At 41.6% G+C, this 21,546-nt stretch overlaps 2 protein-coding genes across 5 annotated transcripts in view; both read left to right on the forward strand.

Moving 5' to 3' along the window:
- mctp1b (multiple C2 domains, transmembrane 1b) overlaps positions 1–5,340 on the forward strand; it is a 29,450-nt gene extending 24,110 nt beyond the window's left edge. For all 4 annotated transcript variants that reach the window (XM_069673143.1, XM_069673144.1, XM_069673141.1 and 1 more), the window contains 7 exons: positions 393–512; positions 599–709; positions 792–845; positions 934–1,043; positions 2,174–2,283; positions 2,368–2,465; positions 2,788–5,340. In XM_069673143.1, coding sequence (XP_069529244.1) covers positions 393–512; positions 599–709; positions 792–845; positions 934–1,043; positions 2,174–2,283; positions 2,368–2,465; positions 2,788–2,859 — 675 coding nt within the window. In that variant the 3' untranslated portion in view covers positions 2,860–5,340. The remainder of the gene's footprint in view (positions 1–392; positions 513–598; positions 710–791; positions 846–933; positions 1,044–2,173; positions 2,284–2,367; positions 2,466–2,787) is intronic.
- A 3,873-nt stretch (positions 5,341–9,213) lies between these two features.
- arrdc3b (arrestin domain containing 3b) lies at positions 9,214–20,733 on the forward strand. The gene is made up of 8 exons (XM_069673755.1): positions 9,214–9,835; positions 14,044–14,125; positions 15,182–15,329; positions 16,357–16,459; positions 16,575–16,831; positions 17,779–17,932; positions 18,032–18,186; positions 19,553–20,733. The coding sequence occupies exons 1-8, from the start codon at positions 9,556–9,558 to the stop codon at positions 19,628–19,630; spliced, it is 1,257 nt and encodes a 418-aa protein (XP_069529856.1). The 5' UTR covers positions 9,214–9,555; the 3' UTR covers positions 19,631–20,733.
- The last annotated feature ends 813 nt before the right edge of the window (positions 20,734–21,546 follow it).

Raw genomic sequence — 21,546 nt, forward strand, 5'->3', positions numbered from 1 at the left:
TGTACCTGTTTACTTACATGTTAGTGATGTTACTGTAGAAGTAGATGCACTGACTCGTCAAACTGTTTGTCGTGTTGATGCTGCCCTCCTGTGGTTGATTGGAAGTGCAGCATCTGCAGCTGTGTGTACTGAGACCTGTAGAGATGTTAACGCAGCTGTGCAGCCTCCGGCAGATACACATTCTTCTGATTCCTGCTGAGAACAAAGTCTCTCATTCCTCAGGTTATTGTTGCATTTTGTGTAAATGTGGATGTCAAAGTTCAGCTCTGAAGTCTGAGTCAGTTTTGGCTCATCCGATCAATGACTTACTGAACTCACTTGCATGGGACACAGTCACCTGGACGGATCAGAACATAAATCTGTGTGTCGTCTGTGTACTTTGCGTCTTCCAGTTACTCCAGCAGAACTTTAACCGTGTGAAGAGGTGCATCATGGTCCTGATCAGCTATGGGACGTACATCAACAGCTGCTTTGAGTGGGAGTCTGCACAGAGGAGCATCATCTCCTTTGTGGTATAAAAACACACCGACACACACACACACTGATGTAGAGCCACGTGTAAGACAGATCTAAGTGTCATGGTGTCTGTGGTCTGCAGCTGTTTGTGGTGGTGGTCTGGAACTTCGAGCTCTACATGCTGCCTCTGGGTTTGCTGCTCCTGCTGGTCTGGAACTACTTCTTCTCCTGCAGCAGAGAAACGGCCGACATGGTGAGGAAACAACAACAGGTTGTTTTAATGAACGCCTGTCTTTCAAACGGTTTAATGTTGAATGCTTCCTTTCCTGCTGCAGTCCATGGAGGCCATGTTTGAATGGGAAGAAGACGAAGAGGACAAAGAGGACAAGGTAGTGTCATCATGAAGCAGCGGTGTGATGTTGCTCAGTATATTCTTCTAAATGCACTAAAACACAGATCTCTCCCTCTTCCTGTCAGGAGTCGGAGCACAAGGGCTTCATGGATAAACTTTACGCCATCCAGGACGTGTTCATCAGCGTGCAGAGCGCTCTGGACGACGTGGCGTCGTATGGAGAGAGGATAAAGAAGTGGGTGTCACTGAGGATAACCTTGTGCTCCTCCTCGGTTATTTAAATTGTACTTTAACCCCCTTTAGTGCACGCTCAGTTTTACTGTGTTTATAAATGTTTTCTTCTGAATGTCCAGCAGCTAAAATCAGGAGACGAGAGGAACAGATTCATGCATTAAAATGTTCGAGTAGCCTTTAATTTAAGTTGTGGAGAGTACGCACACGTGTCAGGATACATAGACGGCTGCCCTGTTTTATAGGGGGATTTGATTCTGACACTTTGATATCTTTATTTATAAACAAGCGCTTTCTGCGCTGCAATCAAATAATAGATGTGAAAACAAACGCTATCATCACTGCAGTGAAAAAACTTTTATTTGTGATTAAAAATGTATTATAATCAAAGTTTCTGTTTGCGAATCAAAATCTTTCTGATTAACAGAAAACGTATCTTCACCTTTGTTGTCCCCGAAGGGAAGTTCGTCTTGCAGCGAGGTGAAGACCATAAAACTTTTAGAAGACGCAGACACAGTTAGAAAAAACATTAAAACATGAATACAAAAAACATCAAGTGACAACAGGACGCGGAGAGAATGTTAAACCATCATTCAAACCTAAATTAAAAACTAATGAAAACAGTAAAATGCTTCATTTTGTGGACAAACAGCAGAAATGTTGGATTAACATACAAAAGTTTTTGATTTGCAAATATTTGTATTTTATTTTATAAATACATTTTTAATCACAAAAGTATTTTTCTTGCAATAAAATGTTTTTATCTGCATCGTCGATAATTTGCACCAAAAGTTTCCCCGTCGTTAATCAGGCAGCACGAAGTCTCAGAAGATTCATGCAAACGTGACTCAGTACTGCCCCCCTCTGTTTGTTTTGGGGTAAAAAACGAACAATTTTATTTTATGTTTTTTATTTAAAGGACTTAAAGTGAGCCTAAAACTGAAGCACAAAGGTCGATCTCATCATCAGATTGCTTTAAACAAACCGTTTAAATGTTTTTGTGTATTTATAATGAAACAATTTGTGTTTTTTCTACGATTATTATGAAAAGCACAAAAACTCATTTTGTCATTCATGTGTTTGAATGAAATGTAAACATAGAGATCACCCGTGCCGTCTCTCGTCCCTCTGCAGCACCGTTAACTGGACAGTGCCTTTTCTCAGCTGCTTGGCGATCACTGCCTTATGTTCGGCCACAGTTCTGCTCTACCTCATACCCCTGCGGTACCTCGTGCTGGCGTGGGGTGAGTCCCGATTTTATTCCAACTACAAAATTAAAACACAGAGAACATGTAGTCAGAACATCTGATTAATGTTTTCACCTGCAGGTGTGAACAAGTTCACCAAGAAGCTCCGGGATCCGTACATGATCGACAACAACGAGCTCCTCGACTTCCTCTCCAGAGTGCCGTCGGACGTTCAAGTGGTGAGTCACTGCTCTGTATTTGTAGTGCACGATGAAAAAACACAGTTAGGTTTGTTACTAGAGGAATATGACGCTTGGAGCAGCAGCTCGGTTAAATTAAAGGTCTTATTTTTTTAGATGAGTGAGTGAACATTATCGTCCATTATCACGTCCGACGGCTTTGGCCTCCACGTCTGTAATATGTTCCTGATTATGAACACCTCATTGGAAATGATCCCTGACATGACTCTGAGTCTTAATCTGTTATTGTATCTTCATTTGTCCGTTTGCCTCCACCTGACTCTGTGCGTGTGTGTGTGTGTGTGTGCGTGTGTGTGTACAGATGCAGTATCGTGAGCTGAAGGTCGACCCCGGTCAAAGTCCCAACAAACGCAGGAGGACGAACCCGAGCTAGCTGCTGCTGCTGCTGCTGCTGCTGCAGCTCGTCCCGTCTCTCGTCATTCCTCTTTAACTGTAAACACTGTAAACTATCTTATTTATATATTCCTTCTATATTTTCATTATTACAACAAGACGTTTAACTGTTGAGTTGTTTTTGTTTTGTTACCGTGGAAAGATTTATTTTCTAAAGCTTGTAAAGAATGTTTTTTAATCCCTTTTATTTCTTGTGTTTACAAGAAACACACACACACACACACACACACACACACACACACAGGACGTATACATGTAAATAATGTATGTTCTGAATGTAACAAAGAGTATGCATGTATGAGGTGTGCTAATGTTGCATGGATTATTGCATCTCTCTTTTTTATTTCTTTTACGTATTCCTGTGATTTGTTTACGTGTCGTCAGTGTAACTTTAAAAGAGTTGCATGTTTTTACTGCCACTGTTGCTACATGTATGACAGTATTTACTAAATAATACTTTATATGCAACACGTCACATTTGGACAGATCCACACCTGCAGTAGCATGTTAAACCCATGAACTGTTCATTTATGTTCCTAGTGAAAAATAGCAGATGCTGGATTTTTAAACGGCCTTAAAAAGGGCTTTCCACCATTTTTAAACATCAGTGTCAGTTTGGAAGAGATGCATGTCTACGATGTCCTCTGTGGGTCTCATAGACTGTGTATGGGACATGGGCGTGGCCACCAACGTTTGAAGCCTTGAGTTTGGAGCCAGAAGTGACCACATTTGACCAAGAGGGTGGAGCTGCAGAGGAACAGGGAGTTTGCCTAATGCTAAGTTCACAGCTAAAGCTAGCTCTAGCGTGGTTAGCAAGGTGCATCTGTGATGTAATAGTTGTGTCCCAAGTTAGGGGCTGCATCCTGAAGGACGTATTTGAACGCAGATTGCGTCACAGTGGCGCGTCGAAGGCTGTCCCATTTCGAAGGCTCCTTCAGATGTGTCCGACAAATGCGTCCTCTGTTTCCCGGGCCACGAAGGATCCACCGGGTGCATCCATCATGGCCCAATGTATCCCAGGATTCTTTGCACGCCAATTCAAACACGATAACGGACTCTGTAGCGACAGAGGAATACACTTTAAATGTAAAAGTTTCTGCTTTTAACTCAATCGAGATGCAGATGTTAAAAAAAACGAACGGGGCCTTGAACCCTTAAATTATCTTTAAAATAATAGGTTAAGTTGCGCAACATTAGTTACAATCCGTGAGTTAGCCATCTAGCTACCTGTTGCCAGGCGATAGCAGCCGCATTTGGTGACGCAAGGTTAAGGGCGGGAACAGCTGGTGATGAAATCCTCCGTAGACCAGCCTGTCTCATTTCAGTTCGGCCCTAGCGTCTACGAAGGCTACGAAGGACTCATCCTTCGTAGGCCGCGTCCCCTGAATTGAGACGCAGCTAATGCAACTGGGATGCTAACTTTGGCTAGTTTAAAAACAAGCAAAATGAACTCACTGAAAAAAATAAACAGCTGGCTCCTCTTTTAGGTCAACCGAACGCTAAACAAGACATTGTTCAGGTCTCTGTGGTAGTGACTTGTCAATCACAGGTAGCCCCGCCCTAAACCCTCCCCTCTTTCTGGTCTCTGTGACTCTCAGTGGGAGCATCACCGAAGACTTGAAACTACATATTGAGACCATAAACTCATTAGGAACATGTTTACTGAGGGAACAAATCAGGAGAGGAGGAGGAGCATTTTTTCATAGACTTCTACTTCTACTTCGCCCCCTGCTGGACATTAGACAGAATGGAGGGTTGAGGCAGTCTGGACAGAGATTTACAACATCTGAGAAAATAACCCTGATGATGTCATAATGATGTCATACAGGAAAAAAACATAATCCCAAGATCAGTACTGACTTCATGTGCTCCACTACTTCTTTTTAAAGGGAGATGTCTTCCTTCTTACTGCTTTACGTTTATCTGGCAGCTTTAGTTCCAAGATTTCAAAATAAAATGCATCACAAAAGATTAAAATACCCACAGTGTTTAAAACTTTAAACCTTTAATACAAATATGCTTGAAACTTTTTTTGTTTCAGCTTCAAAATATGAGGATTTTTAAAAAATGATAATTTTACATCATTTTTTTATTTCACTTGTGGAAGATTCGGGGATGTGATTTCCTGCATGTCTGTGTAAACTGTCATCTGTGTGCGTCAAAGTGTTTTGCATGACTGAACATAAATTATATGCAAGAGCATTTACAGAAACTGAATGTGAACTTCATCTAATAACGTCTGTGTGATGTCCAGATCCACCTGAGCAACAGGTAAAAGAGGACAAAGCTGCTTTACAGATCTGATATAATGTTTACTCTCTCTCTGCCACAGAATAATCACCTCTGTCTGTTTGTTTCTGTTGCACTCTTCGCTGCTGTTGAGCATTTACTGCCATAAAGTCAGAACCGACTTTAACGACCGTGTAGCATTTGTCTGAGAAAATATATTTCTACACACATACATGTGGCTCTCTGTCTTTATTGTCATGCTATAAAAGTCAAATCAAACATATTTTCAGGGATGGAAAGGACTGTAAGTAAGTAAATACCCAATAAGGTCTCGCTAATTTCTCTACCATATCTTTAATTTTCAAAGTACTGTGTGCCTTTTTTAAATGGAGACAACTGCACTTTGTTGCCTCTGCTGTACTTTCAATTGTTTTAAGAGATCTGTATATGAATGGAGAGAGGAGAGTGGCAGTGTTTGGAGAAAAAACGTTATAATCAATCAATATAAATCGAGTGTGAATAATATTTTTTATAAATATAATAGTAATGAAATTCGTCAGCCCAATATACATTATATATACTGTATCTATTTTTACTTCAATTTGGGGGATACTCGTTAAAAACAAATATTTTAACACATCTCCCATAATGCTTTGAGAAAGGTACGCAGGAAGTATGATGGTTCCCTGGAGTTAGTTGGTTTGTTGTTAGCTAAAACTTTGTTAGCGTAAATTTGTTAACATTTCGGGAATAATAGCACCATTAAACGTATGCCGAATTAGTTATCAGCAGTTTTTGTTTGGACTTTACACGTGAAAATACAAACAAATGTCAATGTTCAACTTTCATTACGATGAAAACGTAAAAATGTGATGATCCTCAGGCAAGTTCTTGAGCGTCATCTTTGCATAAATTCAAAGTGGATGTATTGCCCTTTACACACGATCGACATCGGAGATATTGGTATCCTCGGAACGAGTAAGTCACACTGAAACTATAAATACACATTTTATGCTCGTGTGTTCCGATTTGACGAAGTTATTAACCCGAGAATAGGGCCTCCCTTTCACCTCCCAACCCTCACAACTGAAAACCCCTTTTTCTCAGGCATGTAGTGAGTAGGATTGAAAAGTTTACATTCAGCAGCTTTCTATCTTTAAAAATATTAGAGGAAAAAAAGCATCTTATTTGTTTCATTATATAACGAATGCCTAAGAAAAAAACATAATGTCAGGAGCGTTTCTATATAAATATTGATCATAAAGTAAATCCATCCAACATTCAACCTTTAAGTTAAAATGTTTTTTGGATTCCTTCTGCATGTTGTGCTTCACATTTTGACCAGCAGAGGGACTCATTTCATCTCCAGAGAAGCTCACAGGGGAGCAGCTGGGAACTGGAGGAAGATTTCTGTCCCAGGAGTTTCCCTTTGTGTTCGGTAAATATAGAGCAGGTAGCTTAGCCTAGCATAAAGACTGGAAACAGGGAGAAACGGCTAACCTGGCTCTGTCCAAAGAAAAATAAATCCACCATACCTGCAAATCTAAAGATCATCTATTTATTTGTGATATCATGTCTTACAATCTGTACAAAAAACACAGGTGTATTTTGTTTTTGACTCCCCCGTCCCTGAGTTTCTCAGGGTTGTGATCATGTACTAGTTTATGTTTTTAGTTTAAGGAAACATATCTAATTAACCTTCTTTTGTTCTTCTTCCCTGCAGGCTATCTTTGGTGTTGTTAATCTTTGTACATGGACTCACTTCCTGATGAGCGGACTCGATGTGACTTCTCCTTCACAGTGAGCATCTTCTGATTTTTCTTCTCCTGTTGAGCTCAGCAGGTCTGTGTGTTTGCCCTCTTGTCCTCTTGTTACCACAGCTGTGTCATCAGAGTGTCACACAGCTTCATCTTAGAGACAGAAATCAGTGGGACAGTATTTACAGGAGAACTGACTCCTCCCCCTGACAGTGATTGTCCAATCAAAGCTCAGCAACCTCAGCTAGTCACAACAGGTGTGTCAGTGTTTATGTCTCTACCTGTTGAAGAGTTAGAGCTCTAACAACAAAGATAAAGAGTTTGTGTCAGGTGATAGCTTTAGCATGTTTAGCTTTAAATTCTTTCTTCTTTTTAATGATGGAAGTTACAAAAAGTATTATTTCTTTCTTCTTTTTCTTAAGGCATGATTTTGTTTATTATCAAAATAGAGATTAATTTTCTGCTAATATATACTTATTGATTATGTTACTTGTCATTACAGCCCTGAAGTAAACCCTGTAAAATGTCTTTAGAACTGCCAACAACTTCACTGTAGTGTGTTTAGACATCCATCCATCCATCCATCCATCCATCCATTATCTATACCGCTTATCCTGTTCAGGTTCGCAGGGGTGCTGGAGCCTATCCCAGCTGTCATTGAGCAAGAGGTGGGTTACACCTGGACAGGTCGCCTGTCAATCACAGGCCGACACATAGAGACAGACAACCTTTCACGCTCACATTCACACCTACGGGCGATTTAGAGTCACTAATGAACCTAACGAGCATGTCATTGGACTGTGGGAGGAAGCCGGAGTACCCGGAGGGAAGCCACACATGCACAGGGAGAACATGCAGACTCCACACAGAAAGGCCCACGACGTGTGAACCGGGATTTGAACCAGGAACCTTCTAGCTGTGAGGCGACAGCGCTGACCAACGTGCAGCCCCGGTTATAAACATTTAGAGCTTTAATGTAAGGTGTTGCCTTTAATCAGTTCAACATTTCATTTTTCTCTGCAAGAAGTCCTTGCATCTTTTACTTGAGTAAAAGTAGAAATACTCCATCCATCCATTTTCTTCTGCTTATCCGGGCTCGGGTCGCGGTGGCAGCAGGCTAAGGAGGTGATCCAGACGCCCCCCTCCCAGCAACGGTTTCCAGCTCCTCCTGGGGGATCCCAAGGCGTTCCCAGGCCAGGTGGGATATACAATCCCTCCAGCGAGCTCTGCGTCTGCCCCGGGGTCTCCTCCCACTTTGACGTGCCCGGTCACCTCTAAAAGGTGTCCCTCAGGAGGCATCCGACTCCGAGCTCCCTCCGGATGTCTGAGCTCCTTACCCTCTCTCTGAGGCTGAGCCCAGACACCCTGCAGAGGAAACTCATTTCAGCGGCGACCTCATCCTTTCGGTCACTACCCAAAGCTCATGACCACAGGTGAGGGTTAGAACGTAAACCGTTCAGGCTCAGCTCCCTCTTCATGACGACGGTCCCGTACAACGCCCACATCTCTGCTGATGCTGCACCGACCTGTCTGTCAATCTCACGATCCATTCTACCCTCACTGTGAGCCAGACCCCAAGACAATTGAACTCCTTCATTTGAGGCAGACTCGCTCCCACACTCGGTTGTAATAATAAACACTGCTTTTAGAATTCTTCTTAAGTGACAAAAGTTGCTGACTCAAGCTTGCAGGGGCATAAACAGGAAATAAACAGCTCACCTGATGCACGAGGAGGGAGTTTTATTAAGTGACTTAAAACTATTTAACCTTTTAGAGGTGCACAGAAGCCAACTGATCTAGCATGTGTATGACTGCATCATTTCTTCTGCAATGGAAGAAAACATGTGAGGGCACTTTTGTCAGCTCCCTCAGTCGTCAGTGGTTTAATCCATAAAAATATATCACCTTTTTTTTTTTTTTTCTCGAGATAAATAAGTCGAGATCTCGAGAAAAACAACCAAAATGAACTTGTTATCACAGGTTAACAGAGTAAATTAAACGGATGCATGTCCGCTTAGGTCTTCCGTACGAACGTACCTGTAGGAGTCACATCATTTTGTAGTCAAATATTTGCCTCCTAATTGAGGCAAAAGTTTTAAGTTGCACTAAAGGAAAACAAACTAAAGTACTTCATATTGAGTAAATGTTAGATAAGTCTAGGTAACTGTTAGATAACTCTTTTGTTTTTCTCTCCTTCCATCAGACTGAAGTTATGTGAGGACAAGTGGAGACATTTCCTGCCTGCCTGCCTGTCTGTCTGTGTGTGTGTGTGTGTGTCAGAGTACTTGTTGGTACTACGGGCTGTACTACTCCAGCTCCTGTCTGTGTGTGTCTGTGTGTGTGTGAGCCGGCCGGTCGGTCTGTGCGCACATGCTCAGTGAGGTTATTTTTGCGCACAGAGGCTTTAAGAAGCGGAGCGGCAGGAGGAGGACGGCAGCAGAGAGGAGCGCAGAGACACGAGCTGCACGCGGAGGAGAGAGAGCGAGAGAGAGGAGCGGAGAGGAGCAGGGAGCTGAACCGGCCCATCAGCTGTGCATCTCCCGCAGATGAGCCACCACGGACCCGGCCGCAGACCCGGCTCTGTGCTGGGCTCCTGGAGCTAGGGCGCATGCCTGTGCGCCGCGCGGCTCTACCATCAACTTCTCCTCCATAGACTCTTGTTTTATCCTGTTTTAGTCACATTTTCCATCATGGTGCTGGGAAAAGTGCGGGCCTTGGCGGTCTACTTTGACACTCTGAATGAGAACAACCTGCCGGTGTTCTCCGGGGGAGACCTGGTGTCAGGGAGGGTGGTGGTGGACGTGACCGGGGATGTGCGGGTGAAGAGCCTGGACATAACGGCGAGAGGAGTCGCCAAGGTGCGGTGGACAGAGTCCCGGAACGCCGGAGCGAACACGGCTTACACCCAGAACTACACGGAGGAGGTGGAATACCTGCACCACTACGACACGCTGATAGGAGAGGAGAGAGGTAAGAGTGTGTCCATCTCTACTGTCACGCGTGTTGTCGCAGTGTGTGAAACGATGCGGGGTCAGCTGAGCCACGCAAACTTCTGACACCAGCTTATTAGTGATAGAAAACTTTATTCAAACACAACAAAGGTTGCAGTCATGCGAAAAAACAAACCGCAGAGCCCCAAAAGCTCCTCAGTGACAGTGGTGCTGATGCAACAGCTGATCGTAGATGCGATACCCCCGCACCTCTGCTCCCCGCACTTTAGATCTACAAGTCTTAAATGAAAACACGCACAAAACACCGCCGAGATAAAGAGAAACACCAGAAGCAGCAGGTTTGATAATGTGCACATTCTGCATCCACACTCCGCTGCAGGACACAGAGGAAAAGTTGCATCGTAGGAAACACACACACACACTCCGCGTAGAAAGCGAGAAATCGATCAAAAAATCGAAACCGAATCGATTGTTTGGTGTTTTTCACATTTGGTGCAACACTGAAAGTGATGTGGAATTAATGTTTTTACTGATGACATCCTGAAGTAGGCTAGCACAGGCAACTCCCTTTGTTAGAAGCGGTTCAAACCTGTTCAGAAACTGCCAGAGAGGGAGGGGAGGGGGAGGAGGGGAGGGGAGGGAGAACCCGGCTGACTGTGTATGAGTGTGTGTGTGTGTGTGTGTGTGTGTGTGTGTGTGTATGCGTGTGTGTGTGTGTGTGTGTGTGGAATAAGATCTCAGCTGCTGGTTACCACTTCCTCCACCTGTGCTGATCTCTGTTGTACTTGTAAATAATGATGCAAATGAGTGAAAGTACAGTTTGATGTAAATGAAGCTGTTACATCGATGCCCTGACAGCGTGTGTGGGTCCAACCATCACCTGCTGCTGAGCTCCGCTACTGTTGAACTCTAATATAAACAGGTCACGTGATGTATGAGAAACTTAAAGACTCTGAAAGATGAATTTTATCATCTAAATCCAGAAGAATCTGGAGGACACCATCAACGTGTTCCTGAGGTCTCTTGTAAACATCCTGTCTGCGGTTTGATGTGTGGATGACAGTGCTGGAGATGGTCCAAATCACAAACTGAAGTGACATAAAGTGGGGAATTATTGCAGGTTTTACTGGACATCAATGGGCGTCTAATGAACTCACATGATGAAAAGATGTCGGCATAAAAAGGTGGAGTCTGTCTCCTTCTGACAGACACATTTGGGGCCGTTTCTCTGAACAAATACGTCCGATATTTAACATCAAAAACACAGAAAATGTTTGATCTTGTTAGATTGGTGCTACATATAACACACATGTTTGACTGGCAGTTTATATCACGACAAAAAGTTCAACCTGGTCACAGACATGCGTGAAATGACCGTGACCTCTGAACGCCACATTACGTGTGGGTAGCACGCAAACAAAGCCAATGCCAAGTGCACATGTAAGAAAACCAGTGGCAGCTAGCACGTGCTAACGTTGTGAAACAGATGTGGTTTTGTTATCTTAAGGTGGCGTATCTGCTTAGTTTGGCTTTGGGTTTGTATGTGAGGAACAGCAAATAAATCAACGTTGACTCTGTTAGTAGGCGGGACTCGAACTCTACAGTCCTCTGTGAAAGTCAGGTGTTTATCTGACTGATTCGTTCTTCATGGCAGTTTATGAGACTTTTGTCTTGTACTTCATCAGTTTGATAACAATCTAATACTGTCCTTTGTCTAAACTGTAAAACAAGTTATGAGTCTCATCAATCAGAATAGGGTCCCTGTGTGCTCCACCTGCAGGGGAACGTCAGCTCTCTTCCTCCTCAGATGGAGCGTGCCAGTGTTTCACAAAATATAGATGAAAATAAAACTTAAATGCATCTTAAAATTAGACTGATGAATCTGCCGTCATATCTATAAGTGTAGTGAAGATGTCTCGTACTGGCGTAGGCTCTGTGTGGAAATCCTTGTGCTTGGTGTGTTTGTTCACCACAATGAGAAGACAAATATTGGAAGTGATCCGTATTAAGATGGTGTGTTTACAGTCTGTGTTTGACTTTTAAAACAGCCAAATATCTTTAGCAGCATTGGTGATAACTTCAGGTATGATGTCTGGCTTTAAATGTTAAAATAGGCCAACAATTAACAATTAATTTCCTTGTTTGGTCACTAAAACGAAGGAAAGAATTCATGTTTTATTGGACGAATAAAAAAGAGATTCAGTTTAATGTCCCCTAAGACAAATAAAAGCAGCACATTCTCACATTTAAGAAGCTGCTGAGTGTTGGTAACTCTGCTGTAAAAATGACAGTTAAATAAACTTTAAGTAAAGTTGCTAAAGTTTAAAAGACGACAGCGTGTGATTCGATGGAAAGCTCCAGAAAAGCTCCTCAATGGATGTTTGAGGACGCTTTTCTGGATTCTTTTAACAGCTGGTTTTAACAACTTTGATGTTAACTTCGTACTAAAAGAAAAACAGGAAAACAAGATGCTGGTCTTGTTCTGTTTGTGTGTCTGCTGCTGAATAAAGAGGTCTGAGCGTACACGTCGTCTCCTCCTGTCATCCTTCACTTCCATCAGCTCTTTGCGTGAGACTTTCAGGTCCACCTGGAGTTCACAGTCAGTGTGGGACACCCTTTCTCCCCCTTCCTCCTCCCCCTCTCACGCAACACACCACATGGCTGTGCTCATGTGGGCAGGGGCTTGTCGGGGCTCCACCAATCAGAATGCAGGCTGTAATTCATGTCAGGTTGTCGTCCAATGAGAGGCCGAGTTGTGATGCATGCGTTGGAGTTTCCAGCTGAAGGAAGCTGCTCGGGCTGGTTCATACCGGTCTGCTCCTGCTCAGGCTGTGTGCCGGTGACTTGACTTAGGCGCACGCTCATGTACGCACACACACACACACACACACACACACACACACACACACACACACACACACACACACACACACACACATGCATGCAGGCTGTTTATGACATCTCAAACATACTAACACACTCAGATAGACAGATTGAGGGTGACGCGGTTCCAGCGCTGAGCTGGCAGGAAGTTGAAGTTCAGCTGCTTCAGTTCAGACTTTTTTTTTTTTTACATGATTTGAAATACAAACAAAAACAGAAGAAATGAGGAAGTGATAGAAGTCATGTTCTTTCTGTTACAGGGTGTGTTAGTTCAGCAGTTCTTTAATACGCCTGCAAGGAAACTCTGTGTCCTGCTGCAAGTCAGCAGAAACACGGAGGAGTGTGTTGGTTCTTTTTGATTTACTGACATTTGTTTGCTTTAGTCTGAAAATCTTCTCAACATTTTAAACAGCTTTGTTTGAAAGTCTTTGACAAACATAAGTGTTTTTTACTACTTAACATCATTATTAAACAAAGCTTATTTAACATATTTAAGCACCTGTAGAGGAACTACGGAAGCCCGTAACTGCCAATGTCATGTAAAAAGTATCCTGTAAGACATCATTATAAAATAATATTTTTTAAAAAAGAGAAACTTTAAAGACTTAATTATCTCAAATTAATGACTTAGTCGCCCGTCTCAAAAGAACAACCTGAAAATAATAACATAACGCCTTAGCATTTTAAATATTGACTTAGTTTAACAGGAGAAGGACACAGTGTGACAAAATAATGACTGAAGTATTCAGAAACAATGAGAAGCTTTCTTTAATGATGACTTATATGAATGTTATTATTTTAACTGACTAACTAACGAGAAAGGTTTGTATTACAATGACCAACAGGATGTTGTTTAATTACATTGGAGGGGTCGGGCTTCCACAGAGGCCAGAATAAGATTATTGTAGTTTTATTATCAGGACGTGTCTGAACGAGGGTCAAGTAAACATGACTGCATTACACTTTCTGAGCCAGCTTTTTACACTTGGGTTCATATTTTTTGGAGCATTTTTTATAAGTCAAAAACATTTCGGTACCTAAAAAAATGCATAATAAAAAATACATAATAATTATCCAGTAGGCTTATGTGTCTCCTGACTTTGGTCCATAAAAAGTCCGTAAATAATGAAAAATGTTTATTCCAGTTCCAAAGTGTCCAAACCGACGTCGTAACTGATTAAAACCCCAAACAAACATGTTTGAGGGGCAGTTCCTGTCCTTACTTGTGCTCACGTTTCCTCGTCTACACTTCACCTTACAGCTGCGGTGAAGTGTTAACAGAGTTTATTGTGTGACTTTATGGTTTCGACTGCAGCTTTAAAACGTTTGTTGTTTGTGTTTCAGATGAGGACTGTCCAGAGGAAGGTCTGACTGTTCTGCACCCGGGGTTACACGAGTTCGCCTTCAGCTTCAACCTGCCACAGATGTGAGTACCGACTGCTCGAGGACTTTACTGAAGTACTTTTTACTTCATCTCAAGGGGAAATATGTCTCTTTTTCTTCACTGAATGTATCTGACAGATGAAGTCACTCGTCACCTTTCAGATTAAAATCGAACAATAAAAAAACTGATAAACTTATAAAAGATAAAAACAGTGACTCCAACTTTTCCGACTTTCGATTTAAAGACTTTTAATCCACTTTAAAAGCTTCAAACAAAAGTTCAGATAATGTTTTCCTTCTCTGAGTGTCAAAGACAAATTGAAATAGAGACAAATTCAGAGAATATTGTAAGTTGCTGCACAGCATGGAGCAATAAAGAGCCTCTTTGTTCTGTGATGCAAACTCTTCCTTTCTGTCATACAGTACGTTCTGCTGCTGTCCTACAGAGATCCACTTTGCATGCAGCGTGCATAAAACTTTGAGCAATCAGCTGTTTATTCCTCGATGCACGTACCCTTTAATATTTAGCATTACAGACGTGCTAAAAATGTATAATAACTCAATATACATTTATTATATTATATTTAATATTACACAATATTCAGAAAAAACATTCAGAAAAAATCTGAACTTATTCTTTAAGATGAAATCTAATTGAAGGAGCAGGAGTGGATCACATGTGTTCTCTCATTTTAGATGAAAACCTGACGAGGTCAAAATATTTATATTTAACAAAAATAAATAAGATTATAAGAATATAAGACAAACAGTCAAACAGATACAAATACTTTTTGTGTATCAGAACTTTTTCTGGCCCGACCCCTCGTTTGGAAACCTCTGAATACATCTAGTAAACTTTATTTACAGCAGATAAGTCAGCTCCATCTTTGAACATTGTTTGAAGTCATATTGATATTAAAGGTACATTTTCTTTGTAGTTTAATTATGTAGGATTTTGTTTTCATGAAACTTTAGCTTGAATAAAGTACCTGAGTCCTTCTTCGCCTCTGCACACCTACAGTACCAACATTTACAGCTCACATCCACAGACCACCCACCCCTCCTAACGCTCCTCTCCGCCCTTCCTCTCGTCTGTCAGGGCTCTGGCCACCTCCTTCGAGGGGAAGCACGGCAGTGTGAGGTACTGGGTGAAAGCTGAACTGCACCGTCCGTGGCTGCTGCCCGTCAGAGTGAAGAAAGAGTTCATTGTGTTCGAGCACATCGACATCAACACGCCGCTGCTGCTGGTACGAACTCTGCACACGCACGCATCAGCTGCTCTGCAGAGACGGGAGAAATGATACCACTCTCTTGTGTGTCCAGTAACTATGAAGGTACAGTTAGCTTAGCATAAAGACTGGAAACAGGGCTCAACAGCTAGCATGGGTATACTTGTTACAAGGAAAATAAAAAGAAAGGATACTGCAGGTCTACTGCAAAGGCCAATATTATGATGAATCCACACATGCACCCACAATATATATATATATACATATATATATACACGTGAATATATCCAAACTGAAGAATAATGTCAATCAGAATCAGATATACTTTATTTATATGGTTTAATCTCAGCTGTGCGTTCATTATTTATTATTTATTATTAATTTATGACCAGCAAACAAGCTAACTCTGCTACAGTACACCGATATAATATTGTGCATGTTGCTTTACAAACAAGATCAAATAAAATGATGTACTTTAAAATAATATAAACATGCTTAACAAACATGTGCAATCAGGGAAACACTTTATTACGTGTGTTAATGTGCAAATATCAGTTTATTTCTGACTGAAATTACATCATGAAAATCGCAGCTTGTTATAAGAAAATGTTTGTTACAAAAAGGATAATCAATAATTCAATAATCCTGATATGAGCAGACATTTAAAGGAGCCATGCACAAACAAACAAAAACAATAATCATTTCTAATACTCTTTACTTTAGTAATAATGTTGGCGCCATAGTTAAAGAAGCTGCTAGTGTTAGGGTTAAACTTTAGAGATGCTGGAAGGTGAAGTTTGTTTCCTTTGTGCAGAGCCAGGCCAACGATTTACCCGTTTCCAGTCTTTATGCTAAGCTAGGCTAATTGTAGCCTCCAATTAACGGTATAGACATGAGAGTGGTATCAATCTTCTCGTCCAACTCTGGTGAGAAATATAGTTTCACAATATGTGGAACGTTCTTCAAGCATTCAGGAGTGGATGTATAACTGTGTGTGCGTGTGTGTGTGTGTGTGTGTGTGTGTGTGTGTGTGTGTGTGTAACAGGCTCCTCAGGCGGCTACGAAGGAGAAGACTCTGTGCTGCTGGTTCTGTGCTTCCGGTCCGATCTCCCTCAGTGCCAAGATAGAACGAAAGGGCTACACACCAGGTGAGTCACACCTCCCTCCACCTCCTCCATCTCTTCTTCCTCTTTTTCTTCACTTTTTCACTTATTCCATTTCTCCCTCAGTCTGACAGACTGATCTCTTCTCCTTCTCTCCCAGGCGAGTCCATCCAGATCTTCGCCGAGGTGGAGAACTGTTCTTCCAGAGTCGTGGTGCCCAAAGCTGCGCTGTACCAGACGCAGACCTTCTTCGCTAAGGGGAAGGGCAAGCAGATCCAGCAGCTGGTGTCCAACCTGAGAGGAGACGCTCTGCCGCAGGGGAAGAGCCAGAGCTGGGAGGGCAAGCTGCTGAAGATCCCCCCGGTGTCCCCCTCCATCCTGGACTGTCCCATCATCAGGGTGGAGTACGCCCTCGTGGTGAGTGCAGGAGTGTTTAAAGCTGCGTTGTGTGTTTCCGCAGGCCCGACGTGATTCCTTTATTTAAGTAAAAGTAGCAACATCGCAAAAACGCTCAATTCAAAGTCCTGCGTTTAAATTAACCACGAGAACAGAAGTTTGACCAGCAGCAGGTTTTACAATATATTATAAATCCTTAAATCTGAAAGCTAACATGACAACGTTATTTAAGATGTTAATAATATAGTGACAAAGAAAAATGTTGCTGCTAAAAACCTCCTAATTTTACACTAACACTAATAAAACCTTAGCCTAACATGACCTTCTGATAACAGAGGAACACTGCTAAAAAGCTAAAAACCACCAGTAACCTGTTAATAAGACACCAAAGCTCATAATAACATGCTCATACAATCTTCTAATAAGACACTGAAAGCTACAAAACACATTACTAACAACCTGACCAACCAATAGCCTTCTAATAAACTATCAATAACTACTAATACCCTGTACACAGTGAGCTTGTAACTGACCAAATAATAACCTTATAAAACTACTAATAATCTTCTCACTAATCAATCGTTAAAACTAAACTTCATTATCTTCTAAAACCTCACAAACAACACACACAAACAACGACACCATAACCAGTGATGACCTGATAAAACCAAATAACCAGCCCACTTTTAACTTGTTAATAAACAACTAATAACCTGCTAAAAATGATGTAAAACAACTTTAAAGCTGCTAATTACTTTCTGAAAAGTTGTTGTTAAAGCACAAAGTGTTCTACTTTCTGTGTCTCAGAAGTGTGGTAGGTTGTTTTTCACGTGTGCGTTAAAACACTTTGTCGCCTCAGGAGCCGTTTTAAACCGACATGAACGAGTCAGACTGGCTCCCAGCAGGACTGAAATGTTTGCTCATCAGGTTTGTTGCTATAGTCTGAAACACTCCCCGTCTGCCTGCAGGTGTATGTAGACGTTCCCGGCGGCTTGAACTTGTCTCTGTCGTTGCCGTTGGTGATCGGGACCATACCTCTGCACGCCTGCGCCTCCCGCACCTCCAGCATCAGCAGCAACTGCAGCACGCTGAGCTGGCTGGGCCTGCAGGAGAGGCCTGAGGGTACGAAAACAGCAAACACACACACATGCGTGTTCTCTATTTCTTATACTCAGACAGCAAACGAGGTTCTCTAACCTGTGTGTTTTTGTTGTTTTGCAGCTCCCCCGAGTTATAGCGATCTGGCGATATCAGAGTCTGAAAGGCGGGACTGTCTGCAGGGCTGTGATAGGTCTGACAGGGAGGGAGAGGAGCAGGGATCTCTGCTTACATACATCACAGAGTTCAGATATCTGCCCCCACCACTCTACTCTGAGGTACAGCTAATACCCACACACACACACACACACACATAAATATGCAGTGCACTAACACACACACACACACACACACACACAGAGTACACAGAGTTACCAAAGTGACCAAATTAAATTATCATTTCCTTTTCTAGAACCAGTTGGTCAAATGTCTTCATGAGAGGCTCGGTCAATAAATTTACAGCCATAAACACAAGTTACAGAAACACATTAAGAACACTTTCACACTCTGCAAAAGAGTACTAAGTAGTTTAAGCGGTCAAGAGTACAAATATCAAAGTGGATGCAATAAAAGAGGAAAAGAAAATTGTGTTTTTATTTGCCTTAAATGAATATAAAGTATCCACCTGAGTTGCAAAGAAAAGGGGTGCAAAATATTTATAGTTTAATAGTTATAGTGCAAAATTTGTTTCAAAAATATCCAGTTAGGATGCAATATAAGAGTGCAAAACAAGGGTACAAAAATACTTTGGATGCAATGAAAGGGTTAAACATGTCCAGTTTAGACCCAGTAAAAGATGACAAAATATCCAGTGATGATCCAAAAAACATGTACTGCAAATGTCCAATGAAAAACACAAGCCTTGTTCCAGATTTCATAAATGAGTTATAAATATTCAGCCAAAATTCAGTAAAAGAGAACAAAAAAATCAGCTCAAAGAGAGCAGCAAATGAGCAACAGACACCTACAAAAGACCCAGTTAGGATGCAACAAAAGGGGACAAAACAACCAGGTCAGTTTAAAAAAATATCCACTAAAGGTGTAATGAAAAACACAGTGATTATTCACTGAAATGTGCTGTGAATGTCCAACAAGATTCCATTAATGACTTACAAATATTCAGGCAAAGTTCTATAAAAGAGAAGTAAAAAATCCAGCTGAGATGCAGTGACAGAGAACAAAGAATCCAGTGTTGACTCGATGAAAGCAGCTCAAATGATCCAGCTGAGATGCAGTGAAAAAAGTATAAAATATTCAGTTTAGAGGCAAAAAAAGAGCACAAGCTAGGCATTTAAGATTCACTGAAAGGGTACAAAATGAGTACTAAAATCTACTGAAGATGCACTGAAACATCAGTAGTGGTTCAATAACAGAGAGCAGCCAGCAGGCAAGTAAAACATACTAAATATGCAGAAAAAAAGCAATAAAAGATCAAATGCATCCAATAAAGATGCAAGAAATGAGTTCAGAATATCAGGGATCATTGAAACAGTTCAATAACCAGTGAGGTTTCATAAGAGTAAAATAGCTAAGATGCTTCAGTAGTTGAGACAAAATGTTCTTTACATGCAGTAAACATGTCTGAAACAGCCATCCATCAGCAGCCTGTAAACACCTACCTCCCTCTGTCTCCCCCTCCCTCAGGTTGACCCGTACCCCGACCCCGTGGAGGTGTGCGGGCCCGCTGACGTCAGGAGACCCGACACGTGTCCGTCCCGCTGAGGAGAGCTGGTGAGCTCAGGGGGCTCCTGCACAAACTCGACACCGTCACCCTCAGCTCCGGGCCCGCACAGCCAGCTTCTCACCAGATTATATATCACCATAAATACAGCCGGACCCTCCCTCGCACCGGGGGAGTCAGCTGAGAGAGTATTCGGTGACCATTGACATATGGACCAGGGATTCGAGCCATGCTGGATCCTCCATATCCTGTGCTCCAGACGAGGCAAATTAAAAAGTTCTCTCTGACACCACTATGACTCTGACGAGGCAGGAAACAAAGATGGCCGCCTCCTGCCTCACAGTGAATTTTGCACATACCGTTCTTACTGTTTTTCTATGGGTGGGTTTTATATTCTGCAGATTGCCGCAGGCCTATATGCTACAGTAGAATCTGTCCACAGATGTAAACGATCTTGTAATCTTAAAGGCACATTAAGACAGGACAAAAGCTATCTTTAGTACATGATAGTCGAGCGTGTGACCGTGGTTTACGTCACTAACCAGACTTCAGGTGGAAACTGTCTCTCTGTCAACAAATTCAGACAGACGAGACGGAAAGAGAAACATTTTCTGATGATTGAAAGCAGAAATGTGTCCATAACGACCACCTCGAGCACTTAAATTAAAGCTCTGTGTAAATGTGTGTGTGAGAGAGAGAGTTTGTGTGTGTGTGTGTGTGTGTGTGTGTGTGTGTAGGTTTAAATGACCAGGTATAAACCGAGACAGGGTCTAGAGAAAAAGCACAACTCCGACCAACCTAGAAAAAGTACCACAAGTCGCCTGTTGGTTCCTGCTCTGAACTGAAGCTTCTCTCGCTGTAGATTTTTCTAACCGTGGATGTTTCAGAAGCTTCGTGCTCGCGTTAAAGAACTACAAAATGTTAAAAAAGATAAAATGTTTACAGATGAATATATCAAATTGAGAATGTTGTTCAAACATGACTTCTTCCACCTGAAACTTCAAAGTACCAAGTGCAATATATTTTTGTATTTGTGATTTTTTTGCACTAGTTTTTCATATACTCTGTCGCTGTTTATTCCATTTCTGTGCATTATATATTATTGTCATGATCTTACTGCTGTCATGATCAACTTTTGATAAAATAAAAGGTTTATTTTATAAAATAATTTCACTGTTGTAGAGTTTTTGTGTCTGAACATGTTTGTAAGTACAAGACCACAGAACTTTATTTAACCCTTGTTATGCATTTTGCACCAAAAATCGCACTTCTTCTTGGAGTCATTACTCGGTCAAACATAAACGCACAGACACTATACACATATTTTTAGATTCCTTATGACTTACACTTTCTAAGGATGTCATTATCTCTGATGTGCACTTAAAAAAACATTCATAAAAGAGCTTAGAAATCATAGTAAAAACGCTGCGCATTTTTCCCAACTGCAAAACTTGCTCTAGAAACTTGACGTTTTTAAGTTTTCTTTCAGTTTCAAAGGAATCTTGTGATTGTTATCTGTACATTTTTAACTGTAATGCAAACAGAAACTTCTTAAATAATTCGGCATACATTTGATGGTGCCTAACTCACTTATTCCAACCTTTTACTTACAATGCGTTGTTGTTGTCTGTAAGTACAAGTTTGTGTTGAGCTGAAGACCACAGAACTTTATTTAAACCTTGTTATGCATTTTGCACCAAAAATCTCACTTCTTCTTGGAGTCATAACTCGGTCAAACATAAACACACAGACATTATACACATATTTTTAGATTCCCTATGACGTACACTTTCCATGGATGCCATTATTTCTAATGTGCAATTAAGAAAAAAACTTAAAACAGCTTAGAAATCATACAGAAAACAGCACTTTTTTTACTGCAGAACTTGCCCTAGAGACTTCACGTTCTGAAGTGTTCCTGAGTTTCAAAGGAACCTTGTGATTGTACATTTCTAAC

The sequence above is a fragment of the Semicossyphus pulcher genome, unplaced genomic scaffold, assembly GCF_022749685.1.
Source record: "Semicossyphus pulcher isolate SPU_LCO1_2020_fin unplaced genomic scaffold, fSemPul1.0.p SCAF_22, whole genome shotgun sequence".
In the NCBI taxonomy this organism is placed as follows: Eukaryota; Metazoa; Chordata; class Actinopteri; order Labriformes; family Labridae; genus Semicossyphus; species Semicossyphus pulcher.